General features: G+C 43.7%; 2 protein-coding genes across 5 annotated transcripts; both read left to right on the top strand.

Moving 5' to 3' along the window:
* The first annotated feature begins 471 nt into the window (after nt 1-471).
* LOC129583442 (basic proline-rich protein-like) lies at nt 472-5,297 on the top strand. The gene is made up of 20 exons (XM_055475239.1): nt 472-793; nt 943-1,425; nt 1,505-1,534; nt 1,649-1,702; nt 1,812-1,865; nt 1,967-2,020; nt 2,101-2,154; nt 2,247-2,300; nt 2,493-2,546; nt 2,821-2,874; nt 3,130-3,183; nt 3,380-3,433; nt 3,496-3,549; nt 3,800-3,853; nt 3,970-4,023; nt 4,194-4,247; nt 4,382-4,435; nt 4,503-4,538; nt 4,624-4,832; nt 5,018-5,297. Exons 1-20 carry the CDS (start codon nt 757-759, stop codon nt 5,165-5,167), a joined length of 1,701 nt encoding a protein of 566 aa, XP_055331214.1. The 5' UTR covers nt 472-756; the 3' UTR covers nt 5,168-5,297.
* An 873-nt stretch (nt 5,298-6,170) lies between these two features.
* On the top strand, nt 6,171-17,379 carry LOC129583197 (ubiquitin carboxyl-terminal hydrolase 2-like). 4 transcript variants are annotated; one of them, XM_055474884.1, is made up of 10 exons: nt 6,171-6,548; nt 8,051-8,703; nt 13,649-14,162; nt 14,291-14,714; nt 15,007-15,136; nt 15,256-15,379; nt 15,618-15,796; nt 15,875-16,080; nt 16,449-16,759; nt 16,840-17,379. In XM_055474884.1, exons 2-10 carry the CDS (start codon nt 8,070-8,072, stop codon nt 16,910-16,912), a joined length of 2,595 nt encoding a protein of 864 aa, XP_055330859.1. In that variant the 5' UTR covers nt 6,171-6,548; nt 8,051-8,069; the 3' UTR covers nt 16,913-17,379. The 4 variants fall into 4 exon arrangements, with proteins under 4 accessions (XP_055330859.1, XP_055330860.1, XP_055330862.1 ...); XM_055474885.1 differs by lacking the exons at nt 6,171-6,548; nt 8,051-8,703 and adding an exon at nt 10,626-10,832; XM_055474887.1 differs by lacking the exons at nt 6,171-6,548; nt 8,051-8,703 and adding an exon at nt 10,929-11,358.
* Nucleotides 17,380-17,390: the final 11 nt, after the last annotated feature.

The raw sequence follows: 17,390 nt of genomic DNA, 5'->3' as shown, positions 1-17,390 counted from the left end.
CCAATGTTTTCGAAATATGTACTTTCCTGTATGCATAATAAATAACAAGCGGCTGCTGTTGATCAGGTACAACCATGTAGCGTTAATTTGAAGGCGAGTAAACGACTTTCTAGGACACCGGACATCCAAGTTCAGCGCATTGGCAGCGAACAGCAACGTTGACCTATACGAAGCACTTCTGTACCAGTAAGTGCGGTTTCGAAAGTTTAAAAATCTTCTAGCCTGATCTCCGCTGCTGTAGAGCACAAAATGATCAAGGTGACAAGAACTTTTATATCGCGCTGTCAAAGCCATGAAAACTTTGGAAGTACGGCTATGGTGCACAAATACTGAAATACGTTAGCACTGACAACAAAAGCGCATTTACCTCGAATGAAAAATTCCACAAATGAAAAATCGTTCATAATTACCCGCTTTGCTCAATGACCTGACTTCGGTCTGGCATACACTACATAAGTTTAAGATAGTCTTATGTAATTATTGGCCATTTCATTTTATCACCCCACACCGCTGTGATCGCCGAATTTTCTAAAAGAAAGTAGCATTTAATTGTTAGTTACGTTATCCCGTAATATCATCTGCTCAGTTTACCACAAAACTGTACGTTATCTGAGCGCTGAACGTTAAGTGGTACAGACGCAGGAATAACTGGTCAACAGAATCATCGCAATGTATACTACCTGGCCGACTTAAGTTTGACCTTTGCGCTTGGGACGTAATTATCCTTCCGGTGCTGTGAATTGTATATCACTCATCATGATTTCGCATTTAATATTCTTCTTCAGCTGCATTGGTAAGCATGAACGGTTTTGCTTATCAGCTTATGCACATCTAATAAATTGTGACTTATTGTACGGTACATACATATTGTATAAATATCATGCCTGCTCACCAGGGTCAGTCATTGTAAAACGATATGCAAATCACGGTTTAATTTAACAGCGGCACTCCGTGCTACACAATACGGAGACGCCACATTAAACCAACTTGGATACGGCAATTCCGGATCCAACGGATACTCGGCTGGCTCGAGTAGCGGTAACAATGGCGGTGATAATGGATACGGCACCGGTGCCTCCTATCCTTCAGTTCCTTATCCTCCCAGTGCGGTAGCACCTAGTATGCCCGGTTATCCGTCAGCACCCGGCCCCCCTCCCAGTCCCGGCTATCCCACGTCTCCGGGACTGCCGCCCAGTCCAGGATACCCGTCCTCTCCTGGACTACCTCCCAGTCCAGGATATCCATCGTCACCTGGACTACCTCCTAGCCCGGGGTATCCGTCTTCTCCTGGGCTGCCTCCCAGTCCGGATTACCCCTCCTCCCCGGGACTTCCGCCCAGCCCGGGTTATCCGCCCAGTCCATCTCTTCCGGGCGCTCCGGGTTTACCGCCTAGTCCGGGATACCCTCCCGCTCCCGCGCTGCCTGGTACGTTTTCCATGGTTCAGGAGCGTACAGTGTAACGTACTTATTGTATCGTATTCAAAGCTGTTTTACATTTCAACAGGGGCACCGGGTTTACCACCATCACCTGGACGTTAGCGTCGTCCAATCACAGGTAAACAATATGCACAAACTGTAATGCACGCAGACGTATCTGCATGCGTATCCTATTCGTACTCCCGCACTTTAGTCGTGATATAATTTCCAGGTGCTCCGGGACTGCCTCCTTCTCCTGGTCTACCGCCTGCGCCTGCGCTTCCAGGTACTCAAACTGATGTCCTGTGCCGACACTTTACCTGTATATTTGCACCATAGTGCGGAAGATACAGAAATTGCTAGCGATGAAGTCAGCTGACTGTATTACCGTATAGGTGCTCCTGGGTTACCGCCCGCACCCGGTCTGCCACCGGCACCCGCTTTACCAGGTACATCCATGTTTTGTGCAACTGCAAGATTGAAGACTTTAGGCTTGTTCAGCGATAGTAGTATTGTGCTGACGAACGAAGCAAGCCGTTTAACGTTACAGGCGCTCCTGGATTGCCGCCGTCCCCTGGTTTACCGCCCGCTCCAGCACTGCCCGGTTTGTAATCGCGCTGTGATGCGCTGATAAGACAGGGCGAACAATGAAGGTAAAACTGACACTGGGTACATGAAATGCAGGTGCACCAGGTCTGCCACCATCTCCAGGATTACCGCCAGCCCCGGCACTACCAGGTAAATACAGTAACGTTAAAAATTCTGTGCAGTTTAATGCAGTCGTTTAATGCTTAAGAGACACTGATGTTCTTGACCTTTCCGATATACAGGAGCTCCCGGACTGCCTCCATCACCAGGCTTACCCCCGGCACCTGCATTACCCGGTACATTTTGATGTAATAGAATTTCCAATACCTATCTGTTAGTGTACCTATTGTAAATTCTTATGGCCGCTTAGTTGCAAGAAAACGGCATACGCCTTTATCACGAATAAAGCAGAATGCTGTGCATATTCTGCTCAAATCATTACGTTACGCCTTATTACGCCTTCTCAATTTACAAGGAAGTTTTTGCAGGAGCCCCTGGCCTGCCGCCTTCGCCCGGCCTGCCACCTGCACCAGCATTGCCAGGTACAGAATCCAAATGTGCCCAAAATGAACATCATGATCACTCTGTGCAAATACATGACACAGGACGGTTTTGTGTCAACCAAGTAACAAAGCAACTTCGTATTTGGTGTTTAGAAAGCTTAATACAAAACTCGAAACTTTTAGCCGGAGAAGACATGTGCATCTTGTCTTATCCAACGCGTACCTACCTGGATCTGCAGCTGGTACCTACTGCCAGGCTACAGATACTGGTATAAGGTATGGTAAAATACCAAATATCATTCTTATTTCACAGGAGCACCCGGCCTTCCACCATCGCCTGGACTGCCACCAGCACCGGCATTACCAAGTAATTATTATTAAGCATGAGAAAGTTCAGTCAGTTTATTGGGCTGAGGATTTACTATTGAACGAGGCTTCCAGCTTCTTATTAAACTTCGGTGAATTTTAATTGCAGTAGACTTGTAGGTAATTAATTTAGTAACCAGGTAGCTCAGCAGCCACGGTAAACATCACGTGAGGACGGCGGAAGGCAAACAGTAAAAAAATGGGAGCGTCTCATGAGCATCTTGACTAACTGCTGCGTGGCGTGTGTTTGCAACAGATGCACCAGGCCTTCCGCCGGCGCCCGGTTTGCCCCCGGCGCCAGCACTGCCAGGTTAGCGTACACCTTAATTTTTTAAAACTGAGTATCTACCAGGTTACTTATTGTTGTGCTGTTGCACCTCTTGTCATCGTTAACTATCGTTTATTGATGTGTGCAACTATTTCGTACGGAGTTTGTATCAATGCTACAAGCCCCTAACTGATGCGTAAATACTGTCAAGTGATTAGTTATTTTCGTATGCTTGTAGGAGCGCCTGGATTACCACCGTCACCTGGATTGCCTCCAGCGCCCGCTTTGCCAGGCAACCTTTAAACGTTCAATTTTTTTAAGTAAAACATATGATAACATAATTGTATGTTGAAGGAGCTCCCGGGCTACCACCGTCTCCAGGACTTCCACCCGCACCGGCCTTACCTGGTACGTATGATGGCAACTGACATATGTATAAAAAAAATATATACCGTATCCATACAATTTGTTATTCACCGGCTATATACCTAACGGACAGTTGACAGTGCGACGGTTTACGTACTGTATTTTGTTTTCTGCCAGCAAAACTTTGCAAGATACTAAAAATAACAAGGATCTGCAAATATTCTGTCAAAGATTTACAGTATTATCTAGATTCTCTGTTTGTGGGCTCCTAATAAATTTATATGTTGTAAAGGTGCTCCCGGATTGCCACCCGCGCCCGGTCTACCCCCTGCACCGGCACTCCCTGGTAAGAATTTCCTCAACGAAAATGTGCTTTGCCTGTTGGCCTTATGTCGCATATTTCAAATCTTGCGCAAAATAAAATGAATGGTGATTGCCAAAGGTACAATGTTGTTTTCTAAGGTGCACCTGGGTTACCACCAGCGCCCGGCTTACCTCCGGCACCTGCTTTGCCCGGTAAATTGTTGCCACTTGCTAGTATTAAAAACTTATTTTTGTACGTACAAGAACATACACAGATAAGTCTGGTCCTATCTGGAAATTAGTATATTATTAAGTCTGCGCTGAAATGCACTCTCAAAGTTAAAATCTGCTTGAACAACTTGTAAAACCAAGAAATTTAACAGGAGCGCCGGGGCTGCCTCCTGCCCCCGGATTACCACCGGCACCAGCTCTACCAGGTAAATTAAGTATATCCTTATTCCTGCAAGAATGCTGAATTATAATTAGGTTATAAGGAGCTGCAAGGCGCGAGGATTTCTTGCGCTGTTATACAGCATTGCTCACTGCAACGCATGACCTTTATTTTGTGTAGGAGCTCCAGGACTTCCGCCGGCACCTGGTCTTCCTCCCGCCCCGGGTTTGCCAGGTACAATAGGCACCGGGGTCATTAAAAACCCAGTTACAATAATTAACTGCTGTGCGTCGATCACTAGGTGCTCCTGGACTGCCTCCGGCACCGGGTCTGCCAAGTAAGTATTAAACGATAACAAATACTGTACAGACAAACTGTATCGACTCAGCCAAACATGAATACTTAACATTTGCTATTTTTAGATGCACCTGGACTTCCGCCGGCTCCAGGCTATCCTAGTGCGCCTGGTCTGCCTCCTGCACCAGGTTATCCCTCTGCTCCTGGACTTCCGCCGGCTCCCGGTTATCCCTCTTCTCCTGGACTTCCGCCTGCTCCCGGTTACCCCTCTTCTCCTGGCCTTCCGCCGGCTCCCGGTTACCCTTCGGCACCTGGACTACCGCCATATCCGTCTGTAAGTAAATCGTTCCTGCTGGTAAACTTTCTGTCAAAATAAAATTTGCGTTAAATGTGGAGTAAATTTCATCTTATTAGCCGTACGTAAGTACAGATAGTATATGCAGCTCTTTTACCCTGACCATGATTTGAAATTTTTTTCTGTTTTTCTGTTATTACGCTAAGTTTTCTTAATGTTGCCAGGGTGGATACGGTGGTGGCTACGGAGGTGGATACGGCGGTGGAAATGGTGGCGGATACAACTCCAATAATAATGGTTACGGCCGTAGCGGTTTCGATAGCGGCTATGGATCTAGATCCAACAATCAGTATTATGGTAATCGGTTTTTTTAACGCTCTATGGATGATGTTGCCCTTATTCGCAACCTGTTGCAAATCTGAACGCGTTTACCAGCCATGTAAAGAATTGTTGTACATAGGAACCATCGTAAAAATAAAATTGTTTATTGTCGATCACCCAGTCACCCAGCTAAATAAAATTATCGTCAGTAAGTTTATCGAGACTTCATCGAAATGGTGATTGTTCAGTAAACCAAAAGCGTGACACTGCCCAAATTTTTAATGCGCTGTTTGCGTAGTCACCGGATGTTGTTGCGGTTATTAGAGAGTGAAACATTACTGTTTATTGCAGATAGTGTTTGTGTTCCAGGTTTCGTCTCGAGTGTTCAAGAGGTGCTAAATTTCGTTTACGGTTTAATGCCGGCAGATCCTGTTTGAACTTTAAATTAACGTCATTTGCCTGATCACTGTTGACGAAACGTACTCGAACTTTATCAGCTTTGCAGTTTCCAAAACTGTTACTACTAATACCGGCAAAGCTGTGCTTAGTTTACTGCCGGCAAAACTACGCATACGGCACTTCTTAAGCATCGCTTTTTTCTACAACAACTAAAAGAATCCCGTGATGCCTTGTAAACTGGAAAATACAATATTTCTCGGGGAATGGACGCTCATTAAGCATCTGAATGCACTTTAGTACAAATTGTGTCGGCTCTCGTAAATGTCGGAAAGACAACATTACAATTTCTCGCTTGAGAATTGACACGCTACCGGCATCCAAAAATGGATTGCCCGCTTTATATATATTACACTTTCGGCTGCAGTAGTCGGCTTCCTCTGTGCCGTAGCAAAAAAACCTAAGACGATCAGAATTCACCGCAGATACTCGTAGCCGTCTAATGCAAGGTCGTAAGGAGAGACCAGCTGATCAACAGTGTACAAATCAGGCAAACTAAGCGATTTCTGCCGCGGGAAAAACGTCGGCAGCCTATTGAGAAGTCACGGCGGATGTGACTCATTTGACGCAGTACCCGTGTTTTGCATTTGAAAAGCATACGGTAAAGAGCATAAATCTCCACCAACGCTTGACAACACGTTGCACGTCCAAGTTCTGGTTCAAAAAGAAAAAGTGGAGTGCACAGTATAACTAACCGGATTATTTATATGTACATGTACGCACTCTATGTGATGTTATACTGCGGAATCCTTGCGCAAACGCCAGGCTGGATATACGCAGATTCTGAAAAGATCATCGCACAACCATTACAAAGTGTTTACAGATCAGTGTGCCGGTTTTTTTCTGTCAAACATCGCACTTGATATGCGGGCCAGTACTTGAGTAAGGATACGTTATATAAAACCCGCTAGGGTTTGGTTTGTTGGTGCAGAGTATTGGATATTCGGATGGTTAAACGTAACCTGTGCAAAATTTAAGGTAAGAAGTTCAAAACGGAGTTCTGTATTATACGACTTGTTTGGTATGGGAACTGTTTTCACACAGTTGCCCTTTTATGGGAACTCCCAGAAGACTGTTGTCAAAGGCAATATAGTCTAACCGGATGAAACAATATAAAACTCTGCATCGTTTTTGAAACTATTTCATTGTGAAATCTAGCTATTTTTTAAGAGTTTCATGATCGGAAAGAATTTAACAACACAAATTTTCGATTGAAGTCCAGTTTTCAGTTTTACAACTAACTAAAATAACTAGGAAAGACCTACTCAATTATTCTCTATTTCTGTACTGTGCAACTAAGGCCGTTCTAAAACTTTATACAGTTTTGTTTTGTTAACGGTTATAGCTAATTACTTCGAGATTTCGGATAGAAATTGCTTTAAGTTGAGTTGATGCCTATGACAAGCCAAATCTTTTCTAGCCCAGACTGATCCGCACCGGAAAATCTGTGCCTGTTGCCTCATGGTTAAAGAGAAAAACATATATTGTTATAAAAAAAGTCGATTCATTTTCGTACAAAAAACTTTAGAATTTCAAGATATTGCGACATGTACGTTGTTGTGATTCATAAAATTTGCAAGTTGTCAACACTCAACAGCGGTATGAGCATTACAAACATTTTTATTTCGTGGAAATCGTTTTCCGGAATTATTCAGGGAAGGTGTTGGCGATGTAAACACATGTGTCAGAATTACACTGCGTTCAGCAGAATTCATGCACGCATATTTTTTCTGCTGACAAAAGTCAGATACGACTAAACAACCTCAATCGCCGATTGTGTTGCTGGCTGGGTATTGTGCAGCCTAAAAATTAGTGACAACCAAGCGTGCCGCTCACAAAGCGTCCCGCCGGAAGCGTTTCACAAAGCGCCCCAGTATTGCGGCTGCAAATGCCTAATACGGAGTTATGCAATGTTTGAATGTTTGTCCCTTGAATGTCAATAAAATTCCATTAGTCTGTGGGCGCATAAGAATGCATTTTAGAATAAATTAGGAATCATAAATGCCACGTGTGATACTAAACGTTTGTTTTCGTTCCATTTGCCTGAATCGTATCATATACTATTACTTTCACAAATAATATGGACTAAAAATGTGATTGCAAAACCCAAAATCTTTTATGCAGAAATTTATTTTTTGTGCTCGATTGCCTCTGTGCGCCGTCAAAATTCACAGTGCCGGTGATTTGTGAACAATATTTGAAGACACGACGTGCATATTGCATAACCAAGCCTAAACTTTCGTTCGCGGATTGCAACATCCCGGTTATTTTTACCATCGGCGATTTGACCCTTAACTCCGTTAACAGTGATGTTTCCACTTTCTGTCGTGCAAAGTATAGTGCACGGCGAAACCGGGCGCGATGTTTAATTAAGCCGTAATCAGATGCGCAATATTTATCCGCTGCCAGAACCGTATATTGGCACAATTACAACATTTGGACATTTTCCGGTATGTGTAAACAAATCTTCCGCCTCATAGGCAGAATCACCGTCCGATCATGGCACCCACCGCACGCGACGACGCCATCAGCGCGGCCGCATCCATCGCACCATCCACATACTACCATGCCAACCGGAACGGCCTGTCCACCATGACACACCGTGATCGCGAGCCGAAATCCTCCTTTAACTACACCACACCAACGTATTCATCCAAACCACCGCCGGCCAGTAGTGTCAGCCTCACCGGCAACAGCATTGTGGACTATATTCGCCAGCAGGATCGCATGCGCGCCCACCGTGACGCTAACAGCTCCAGCGGCCGCGGCTCACAGTCCAGTCTGGACCGGGCCGGATTGAGCTCGCCCTCGGCGTCCAGTACGTCTTCGTTCCCGGCGTATTCAAATGGCGACGGCAGCTACGGACGTAGTCGGCCTATTTTTGGGCCCACGCGGGCGTATTCGTCAGCGGCCGATCGGAAATCTATTTTGGACCCGACGGATGTGCTGCGGCCGGTGACAACAACTGCCGGCGTCGGCGCCCAGTATGGACGCCGCAGTGGATCGTATTCAAGGACACCGGGGTCGGATTATAGTGATCGGGAATCCATCTATGACTACAGCTCACGCTCCGGATCCGTGTCGCGGACGGGGACAGGATACAGTCGCGATAGCTCGCTGGAAAGACCACGGGGTAAGTTGCACGCGATTACTGGGTTTCCAGTGGTATTCATGAATAGCACTAAACGCTTGACACGAGACGGCTGTTGCCGGCATTTTTCGCACGAAAAATGCCGTTTGAATTGGCTCTGTTAGGATGAGAAACAAACAGGAGCGGGATTGTACTCGATCGAGATTGGAAAGCGAAGTTAAACGGATATGCTCTGATATCCATAAATTTGTCAAGGATTGCGAATGAATGTTGGCGTAGTGAGGTTGGCCTAGTACTAGTGCCTGATATTATTCTGACAAATGCCTTAGTGACAGTTTGTCCTTTCTTGTTGCGCAATTAACCCATATGCATTATTTAATAATGATAAGTATGGTTGCCAGAATTTTTAGTATTACAAAAGCTATCGACTGTGTTTGCATAAAATTTGGTTCAATCTGTTTTAATACACGAAAGCACAAACTAGTGACCTACGCAGTACGCATTACTGCACAATATACTGCTTTCCGGTATTTTGTGGGCCGTGCAAATGTTCATAACGAATGTTATATGGGATCCTGGAGCATTTGGTGATGTTTCTGTAAACAAATCTATTTTGGTTATGCTATCCTTACTTCAAAGAGTGCGAAAATGCCGGATTTTTTACATCTCAGTATGTAAACAGCGGATATTGGTTCAGCCAGATCTCGATCATATGCCGGCACGAAATTAAGCGAAACAAAAACGGGCTCGGCACCGCATGATTATTACGATGGTATAAATAGGCAACTTTTATAAATATAGCAACCAGTACTGAGTATAGTTTCCGCGTAATTAGCTGCCAAACGCTACGGTGACGACACGAAGATTGTATTAACAAAGGCGTAATGTGTGTTCTGTAGATGTCGAAAAGCGTCACCGTTCCATAGATGGGAATCGGGAATCCTTAGGGGGGTGGGGGAGGTCTACCCGGCCTACGTGGCTGCAGGACTCTTTATCAACCCGAATGTTTTAAACCAAAGTTATGATAAACTGCAGGGATACTGACTAAAAGTTCATTGTGAAGTGCTCACCGAAACAGCTGTGTCTGTGCTTTAAACGTGGCCGGTGTCGGTTTCCCGACCTTATTCATTTTATGGTCGACGTATTAAACTCGTTAAAATTTTAACACTGCCTCCCGCCAGCAGCTGCTTGGTAGACTTCCCCATCCACCTACAAACCACCAGACCAGACCAGATGGTCGAGCGAAACATAGAGAGCGGACACGATGGACTAAGGTTAGCAATCAACAGGAGTGGATCGGGATTTCCTACCAAGCATGCTGTTTGAGCGTGGATAATTTGTGCTCGTCGTCGTTTTTGAAATGGTTTTGTAATACTCATGATTTTAAGAGTGTTCTCCCACATTTCAGTCCATATTACCATTTACTACGGCTTGCTTGTTGTTGTAAAACTTGTGGTAAAATATTATGTGGATTGGTACCCATGCCACCGCTACGTGTACGAATAATAATAATAATAATAATGTTAACAATATATGATCTACGGTATGAGTTCTGATGCATACAGTGCAAACAGCTGGCAGAAAGATAATTTTATAACACAAGCGCAAAATATGTCATACACTGTACTTAATCCACTTCCGTAAAACAAAAGTAATACGATGCCAGAACGAAGTGGGTAGTATGTAAAGTACTTACTTAATTGTTTCTTTGTTTTGGTTTGTCTGGTAGAAGAAATTTTATCTATGTACAGTACTTCTACAATCAGCTGATTCAGTCACTAGCGCCACCTACGTATTCGTTGAACATTTGGCAAGCTATCTTATCTCGCCGTTTGCGTAAATGCCTTGACCGACGAGGAATGCAGTTCAGCAGGTATCGCACACAGCTGACTCATCGCGATAGCAGCGTACACCGCTAGACAAGTCGCGCGAGTCTTGACCAGCTGCTCATTCACGATTAGCTAGCCGCTTGCCATTGAATTTTACAAAAAGTGTAGCGTACGGCACAACCTTAAGTGTGTGACAGAACAGTGTGTCGCGGCCCCGTCTTCACCTCACCTGGCCGGATTAATCGTGACTAACCGCATAGAAAAAAATGCCAGACATCAAAATTTTCCGAAGCTTCTTCTCCGTTGATAATTCTTTATTTTCGCGGCACACGGCTTCCTATGGTAAGTACGCGCACGTAGTCGGTTTCCCTTGTTACACCAGTGTGTGTGAGCTTTTTTATTGATTTTTGGCCTGGTGAGAATTATTGATTACTCTGTGAGCCGGCGTACCTCGATGCGTGCAGTGTGCGTTGTCTGGCTTTTACATGGCTTTTGCCGTCCCTGTATGGCGGGGGTGATGTTGATATGCATTTTGCGAAGAGAATTGTCTGATCTCAAACTGTGGCGTGTGTATCTCAGCGCTCGTCGAGGGCCTTGTTCTGTGCAGAAACTACCGTCTGCTGTTGATGCGCACAGGAATCATCTGGTATTTTGTTGGAAGACAACAGCCGTCTGCCGTTGCAGTATTGTGTAACAGTTTACGAGACAACATTGTGGCCTCTCTTTGGCGTGTTTACTCGCGTAACTTGATTGTTTAACGGTCTTTTGAGGTAACTTTGTGTCCTCAATGTAAGGACCTCAAGTGAACTGCCGTACTGATTATTATGTGGTACAATGGCGTGGCTTATGTGCTTTTCTACCTCATCAGGTAGGTACGCAGTACCTGTCCCGTGAAACATGACTACCAACCGCGATACCAAATCTCCTAAAAGTGTGTTATTATAATTATACATTTATTTTTTTGCCCTTGCAGCTTGCTTTTTCTTGTCTTCTAGCATTCTGATTATTTTTTGTTCGAATATTGTGGTATTTTTGACGGGGGCTTCGGGTTGTTTTACCATTCTGCAAGTAGTTGTTTGCAGATTTAATGGGAGAGATAATATGACAAGCGCAGTGATCCCTGTAGCTTAAAATTCTGGTTAATCATGAGCTTGCACGAACGATATCTTCGTTTTAATGTTTAAATGAGCAAAGTAATGATTAGATAAAATATGATCATGAATAGCGATTTCGGATCGTATTGTGCGAATTGGAGTTCGTTATACCGAGATATCCCGATAAATTAAAAGTTCTTTCGCCTCAAAGTTAATTTAACATTAGCTACTCTGTATGTAGCCGGAATTTGACGTTGCGAATTGTACGCACGAGTCTGCAGACAGTAATAGTGACTCAAGATGCAATTTTCGTTGAATTTTATTTGATTAAATTTCCTTCTTTTAATAATATTACATACGGATACGTTTCGTGAACAGATATTCTGATATGCGCTAATTTGATCAGCAGTTCCGCCTATTGATTAAATCAATGAGCTAGATCTGTTAAGAAATGGTGCGATATTCTCTGAATTTTATTTCATAAAATTACTTAGTTAAACAATTTGTACGATCACTCTGTATGTGCCCTGTTATTTTGAGAATTTTTTAAAAACAGTTTTAAATATGTGGTATGTAGAGTATTGAGACTTGAAAATACCTCAAATTCTCGCATTCTTAGAATGTGACTGCATAGCGAAGAAGTAATTTATACAATGCACATGCTTTTGGACATGCGCATTGCGCATTGGCGTTATTGAGTGCTTTGCTTGTGCTGACTAGCCGAAAGTGATAAAACATAACTGGTTACAATGTTTATGCCGCGACTGCCATTATTAGCCCTTGCTAAGAGATTGTTACAGTCATGGCGTCAGATGTTTCGGGTGCGCCGTAAATACCGTAATTGTTTTCTTACTGCTGATTTCTTGTTAATGCCGGAATCAATTTAAAACTACAGAATTTTTATTAATTTTTCTTTCAGGTTATAATTTTAATATCATGCGAATACATGCAATTATTTTATCGTAACGAAAGAACAGGAGAATGCTTCTACAACTCATCAATGGCAAATTTTGGAATTTAGTGCATGTGCAACGAACAGCTGAAAAGGCGCTTTCAATTGTGACGTGCCGGTTTTGGATAAATAAATATGGTGTTGTTGAATATCGAGTGATTCATGAGATAAGTAAGCTGCATTCGATACGGGTATAAAAAACGTACACGCGAGTTATTACGTAATCGCTGTTTCTTTTATTCCTGATGACTTTATCAGAAAAATCAATAGCGCACCAGTGAGTATAGCTTCGTGTGGCACATGTGCATTTGTCACACCCTGAACATCCTCGGGTCCCGTTCCAACGGACAAATTTACGCTTGTTGAATGCTCTTTACTTTTTTCTTATTGGGATAGTGATGTGATTCCCGATCGAAGTGCGATAGCCGCAAGTTTATACCATTTCGTTGTTTTAGCCCGTGCTGTCAGTGGGGGCGTTTTATTTTATAAAGGCTTCCGAAGTTTTAAGGTTGGGCGTAGTACTTATGGAAGATCATCCATAGATTATTAAATTTGGACTGCAGGTTTATAGTTTGCCAAGTACAGCAATGTGCTCTTACCAAGACAGCAACAGCAGCTTATCAGTTTTAAAACAAGCGTTGTACTTTGATGGTAAGTCATTATTATTAATTTAGAGTGAGTGGCTGAACCGTAAAGCATTAACCATCAAATTGCTTTCATCTGACGGCTGAAGGAGTTCATTTCTATCAGTAAGGTTGCTTTGAAATTTCTGAAAAACTTGTTTTTCTTCACAGTTGCCTTTTTTAACTTCAATTTATCATCGCCCTTTATCTTTCAGTTAAACGATATTTCTAAAGTTTATCTTGTTTACGCTTTGACCGTTTGTTTTGTTCTCGCTTTCTTTTATATTGGTCAAATAATTTGTTAGCAATAGGAATTTTTTCGATTGGGTTTCGCTGACAATTGTCGAGCATTTTTGTACCTGACAGTTAAGCTGCTACAGTTGTGATCGCATTCCAACTGGTACCAGTGCGGCATGTGGTGTAATCAGCACAACTTCCGGTGTGTACACGAACTTGTCGATGACCCATATGTGTTTTTCTCCTTGACAGATGTGAATAGAACGGGAAGCAGTCGGTTCAGTCGGAAGCCCACCGTCGACAGCGAGGATGAAGACAGCGTTTCCGTTGCCGGCTCCGTTAAACTCCGATCGGCGCCATCTTCCTCCTTGTCGGCGAATAAGGCATCGCTGCCGCCCGTCAGTCCGCACTCAACCTCCTTGTCGCGGCAGACCTCCAACGGCTACTCGTCCAGTCGGCCATCCAGTAGCGCCTCCTACTATCAGCCGCTACAGCGCTCGGACAGTCGCTCCTCGTTAACGGGAACGCGAGAGTCCAACCTGATCCCGACCAGTGTGTCCAACGGGGGATTAAGCCGGTTGAACAGTAACGCCTCGTCCATTGGATCGCGATCCTACAGTCGGGCAGGATCGCGGGATGCCTCTGTTAGTTTTGATTTGAGCAATATTTCCAAGCGGGATCCCAGTCCGGCGGTGTTGGTTAGTCGGGTGGCCGTGGAACGGGATATCCCCATTCAAGTCGAGCGCGACGACGCCGTTGAATCTCGGTACAATCTTCTTCGATCCTCTTGTTATTTTAATCTTCCGCGAATAACACGATCTTTATTTAGAATTGTAGTGGTTTGTTATTATTGTATGTGTAGAAATACATTTAACGTATTGCCGGCATTTCCAGGTATGTGGTTTCCAAGTTCCCTGTGGAAATCAGCGATGACGTTAGCCGCAATGTGCCTTTAGCCTCCGCGCCGCATCGAGTGCGGGAGCGTGATCCCAGCTTAGACCGATCAAGGCCAGCTGTTTCCGTCACCCGGGGACGGGAGATTAATTCGAAATATGAACCGGTGCAAAACGGCTATAAACGAACGGAAAGCCGTGAGCGCGTTATTGGCGGGAAGAATTTCGCGTCCGACAGCAGTCTGGGTACATCCAGCAGCGATGACGATATCACCGCCACCACAAAGTATACGAGTAGTATTATACGCGCTGATTCGCCACCCACACCGCGGAGGTCTGGACTGCTGGCCCGCAAGACGTCCACCATTAATGTTGACGAATCCGATAAAGCCGGACTGGTTGGACTAAAAAATCTGGGCAATACGGTACGTACTGACGGTACTGTCAGTATTGATGCTGCGCAATTTTTTTATTCCTAATTTTATAACTAGTGACGTATTTTTACTTATCGCTGCACTGAACTACATTTTAAAGTTTTTATTATCCTTTTCTCTAAATTTCTTTGACATTTTAAAATGAGTTCCTTGTGAAATTTTGCTAGTACAAGCACTCTATCTGATAAAATTACGTAGAAATGTGGACTATGGACATACAGCGCGATCGTCTCCAGATGCGCATTCCCCATGAATTATAAAATGTTTATTTTGTGCTTTACAGTGTTTCATGAACTCCATCCTACAATGTCTAAGCAATACACGACCCCTGCGTGACTACTGTCTGCAGACAAGTGAGTTTGAATCGGAAGTGAACACGACCACCAGTCAGATGAAGGGAACGTTGATATCCGGTAAGCGAAGGGCGACGAGGGAATGGGGATGACGTGCGTCCTCTGTTTGATTGAATCATTGATTACGTTAGTCATGGCATGAGACAGTGCCGTTCCATCATCGTTGTGTTTTTATCTAGCCTTTGCGGCTGTTCTGGAGGCCATGTGGAAACGCATTTCCAGCTACTCCACCAGCACGCCCTACGTGCCCGACCGCTTCCATCGGCAAGTCCAGCAGTATGCGCCGCGTTTTTCGGGATATCTGTAAGTGCAGCAAATACTTCATTACCGAAGTAATGTACACAGATTGCAGTACGGTTGCGACGTGTTTCACTAAACAGTTAAGTAAAAATGCAGCGACGCAGTCTGCCGAAGGTTTTGGAATATGGTGACATACTTTTTAATATACAGTAAATATAGCTTTTCTTAAATATATTTTTTTATTTATAAATTTACTTGCCTATTTAAACAGTGTTTATATAAATATTCTTTTTTTTAACAGGCAACAGGACGCTCAAGAATTTCTCCGCTACCTTCTGGAAGGCCTGCATGAAGATGTGAATCGCATCAAAGAAAAGCCGGCCACGGAAGCGGCAGACATACCGGAGCATCTGCCGGACGCACAAAAAGCTTCGGAATCGTGGAAACGGTATCTGAAGCGGGACAACAGCAAAATTGTTGGTATGTACAGTACTGATTATTTATTGTTGAAGCTGCTTACACGTGACATTTTTAATGACATTTTCTCCATATTTGCAGATCTTTTTGTGGGTCAGCTGAAGAGTTCCTTGATCTGCGAGTCGTGCAACTATTGCTCAGTTACTTATGATCCGTTTTGGGATCTTTCGCTACCTATTCCCGGCAGCCGGAGTCGTTCCACCTATGCATCACCACCTTCCACCAGCATAGACGAATGCTTTAAATTATTTGTACGGGAAGAGACATTGGATGGAGACGAAAGTCCCGTAAGCAAATAAATTTATGACTATATCAAATGTCGGCAAATATTTTAATTTAATTAAACTCACACAAATGTTTACAGTTTTTGTTGTAAATTTATTATAAAATCAATAATCTTAAAACGCAGTAAAACTAATTCCTAGACCTAAAACTAACGTAAGCCCCAGGACTAAGTCTGCAGTATATTCAAGCATCGAATTTAATCATTTCACATAGTGTCCTTTAACACAGGCATTTCGATTTGTTACGAGCTTTTGCGAAATAAAAATTATTAAATTTTTATTTGGCCATATATTGCGCTGAGCCGGCGGTGCCGTAGTTTTAGTTTCTCTACAGTGCATTGGCATACTGAAGCAGTGGATTATTTTTTCAGACGTGCTGTCATTGTAAAACGAAGCAGCGGTGCCGCAAGTTTTTTACCATCCAACGCTTCCCAAAATATCTAGTCATCCATCTTAAGCGTTTCTCTCAAGAGCGCTTCCGTGCCAAATTGTCAACGATGGTCGAATACCCGGTCGATGGGCTGGACCTCAGTAATTTTGCCGCCGACACCGCTGTCGGTCCGAAGCCCCGCTATAATTTATACGCCGTAGTCTGCCATTCGGGGAGTACACACTGTGGACACTATGTGTCTTATTGCAAGCATCCGGTTACCAACAAGTGGAACGAGTATAATGATGCCAGGTAAATTTGAAAAATAGAAATTCTAAACGCCTATAAAAATCGTGATACGATAAAGTTTACGATAAAAATTTATTTTTCAGAGTTTCGCCTGCGAAAGAAGATGATATTGTTACGTCTGAAGCCTATCTGCTGTTTTATGAGCTGGCCAACTAGAGCAGCTAGTGCAGCTAGTGCAGCTTGTATCCCGGATTATTTATTTTCCAGTTACAAGGAAAGCATGAAACGTCGATGGCTTATGCAAACGCTACATGTGCACAAGTGCTCTGTACAGAATTTTCGGTGGCATTTCACACGCTTCGCCCGGATACACAGCACTATTTAATGAGTTTCAAAACAGTTAATGTATTTTTGATAAATATATGTGAGAGCTGTTAAAGATGTATTTAAAATGCAAACCGCTGGAGTCGGCTTTATTTTTCAGTCAAATGCCAGACTGTAGTTTCAAATTGCTGATGCCAATGGATACGGAATTGTCAAGAGTTTGTGATTTTTGCTACGCCTTTCAGTAACTAACCTCATGCATTTTGTCTAGCAAAAATCGTTGTATTTCGTAAAGCTGGGCAGTAATAGCTCGTATACAGTCGCTTCTTGCAATAAAGTCATGAAGTGTCGGTTCAGTTATTATAATTTT

This window comes from Paramacrobiotus metropolitanus, unplaced genomic scaffold, assembly GCF_019649055.1.
Source record: "Paramacrobiotus metropolitanus isolate TYO unplaced genomic scaffold, Prichtersi_v1.0 Parri_scaffold0000010, whole genome shotgun sequence".
Classification (NCBI taxonomy): Eukaryota; Metazoa; Tardigrada; class Eutardigrada; order Parachela; family Macrobiotidae; genus Paramacrobiotus; species Paramacrobiotus metropolitanus.
The sequence above is the reverse complement of the archived record's forward strand: the minus strand, read 5'-3'. Positions and strand labels throughout refer to the sequence as shown.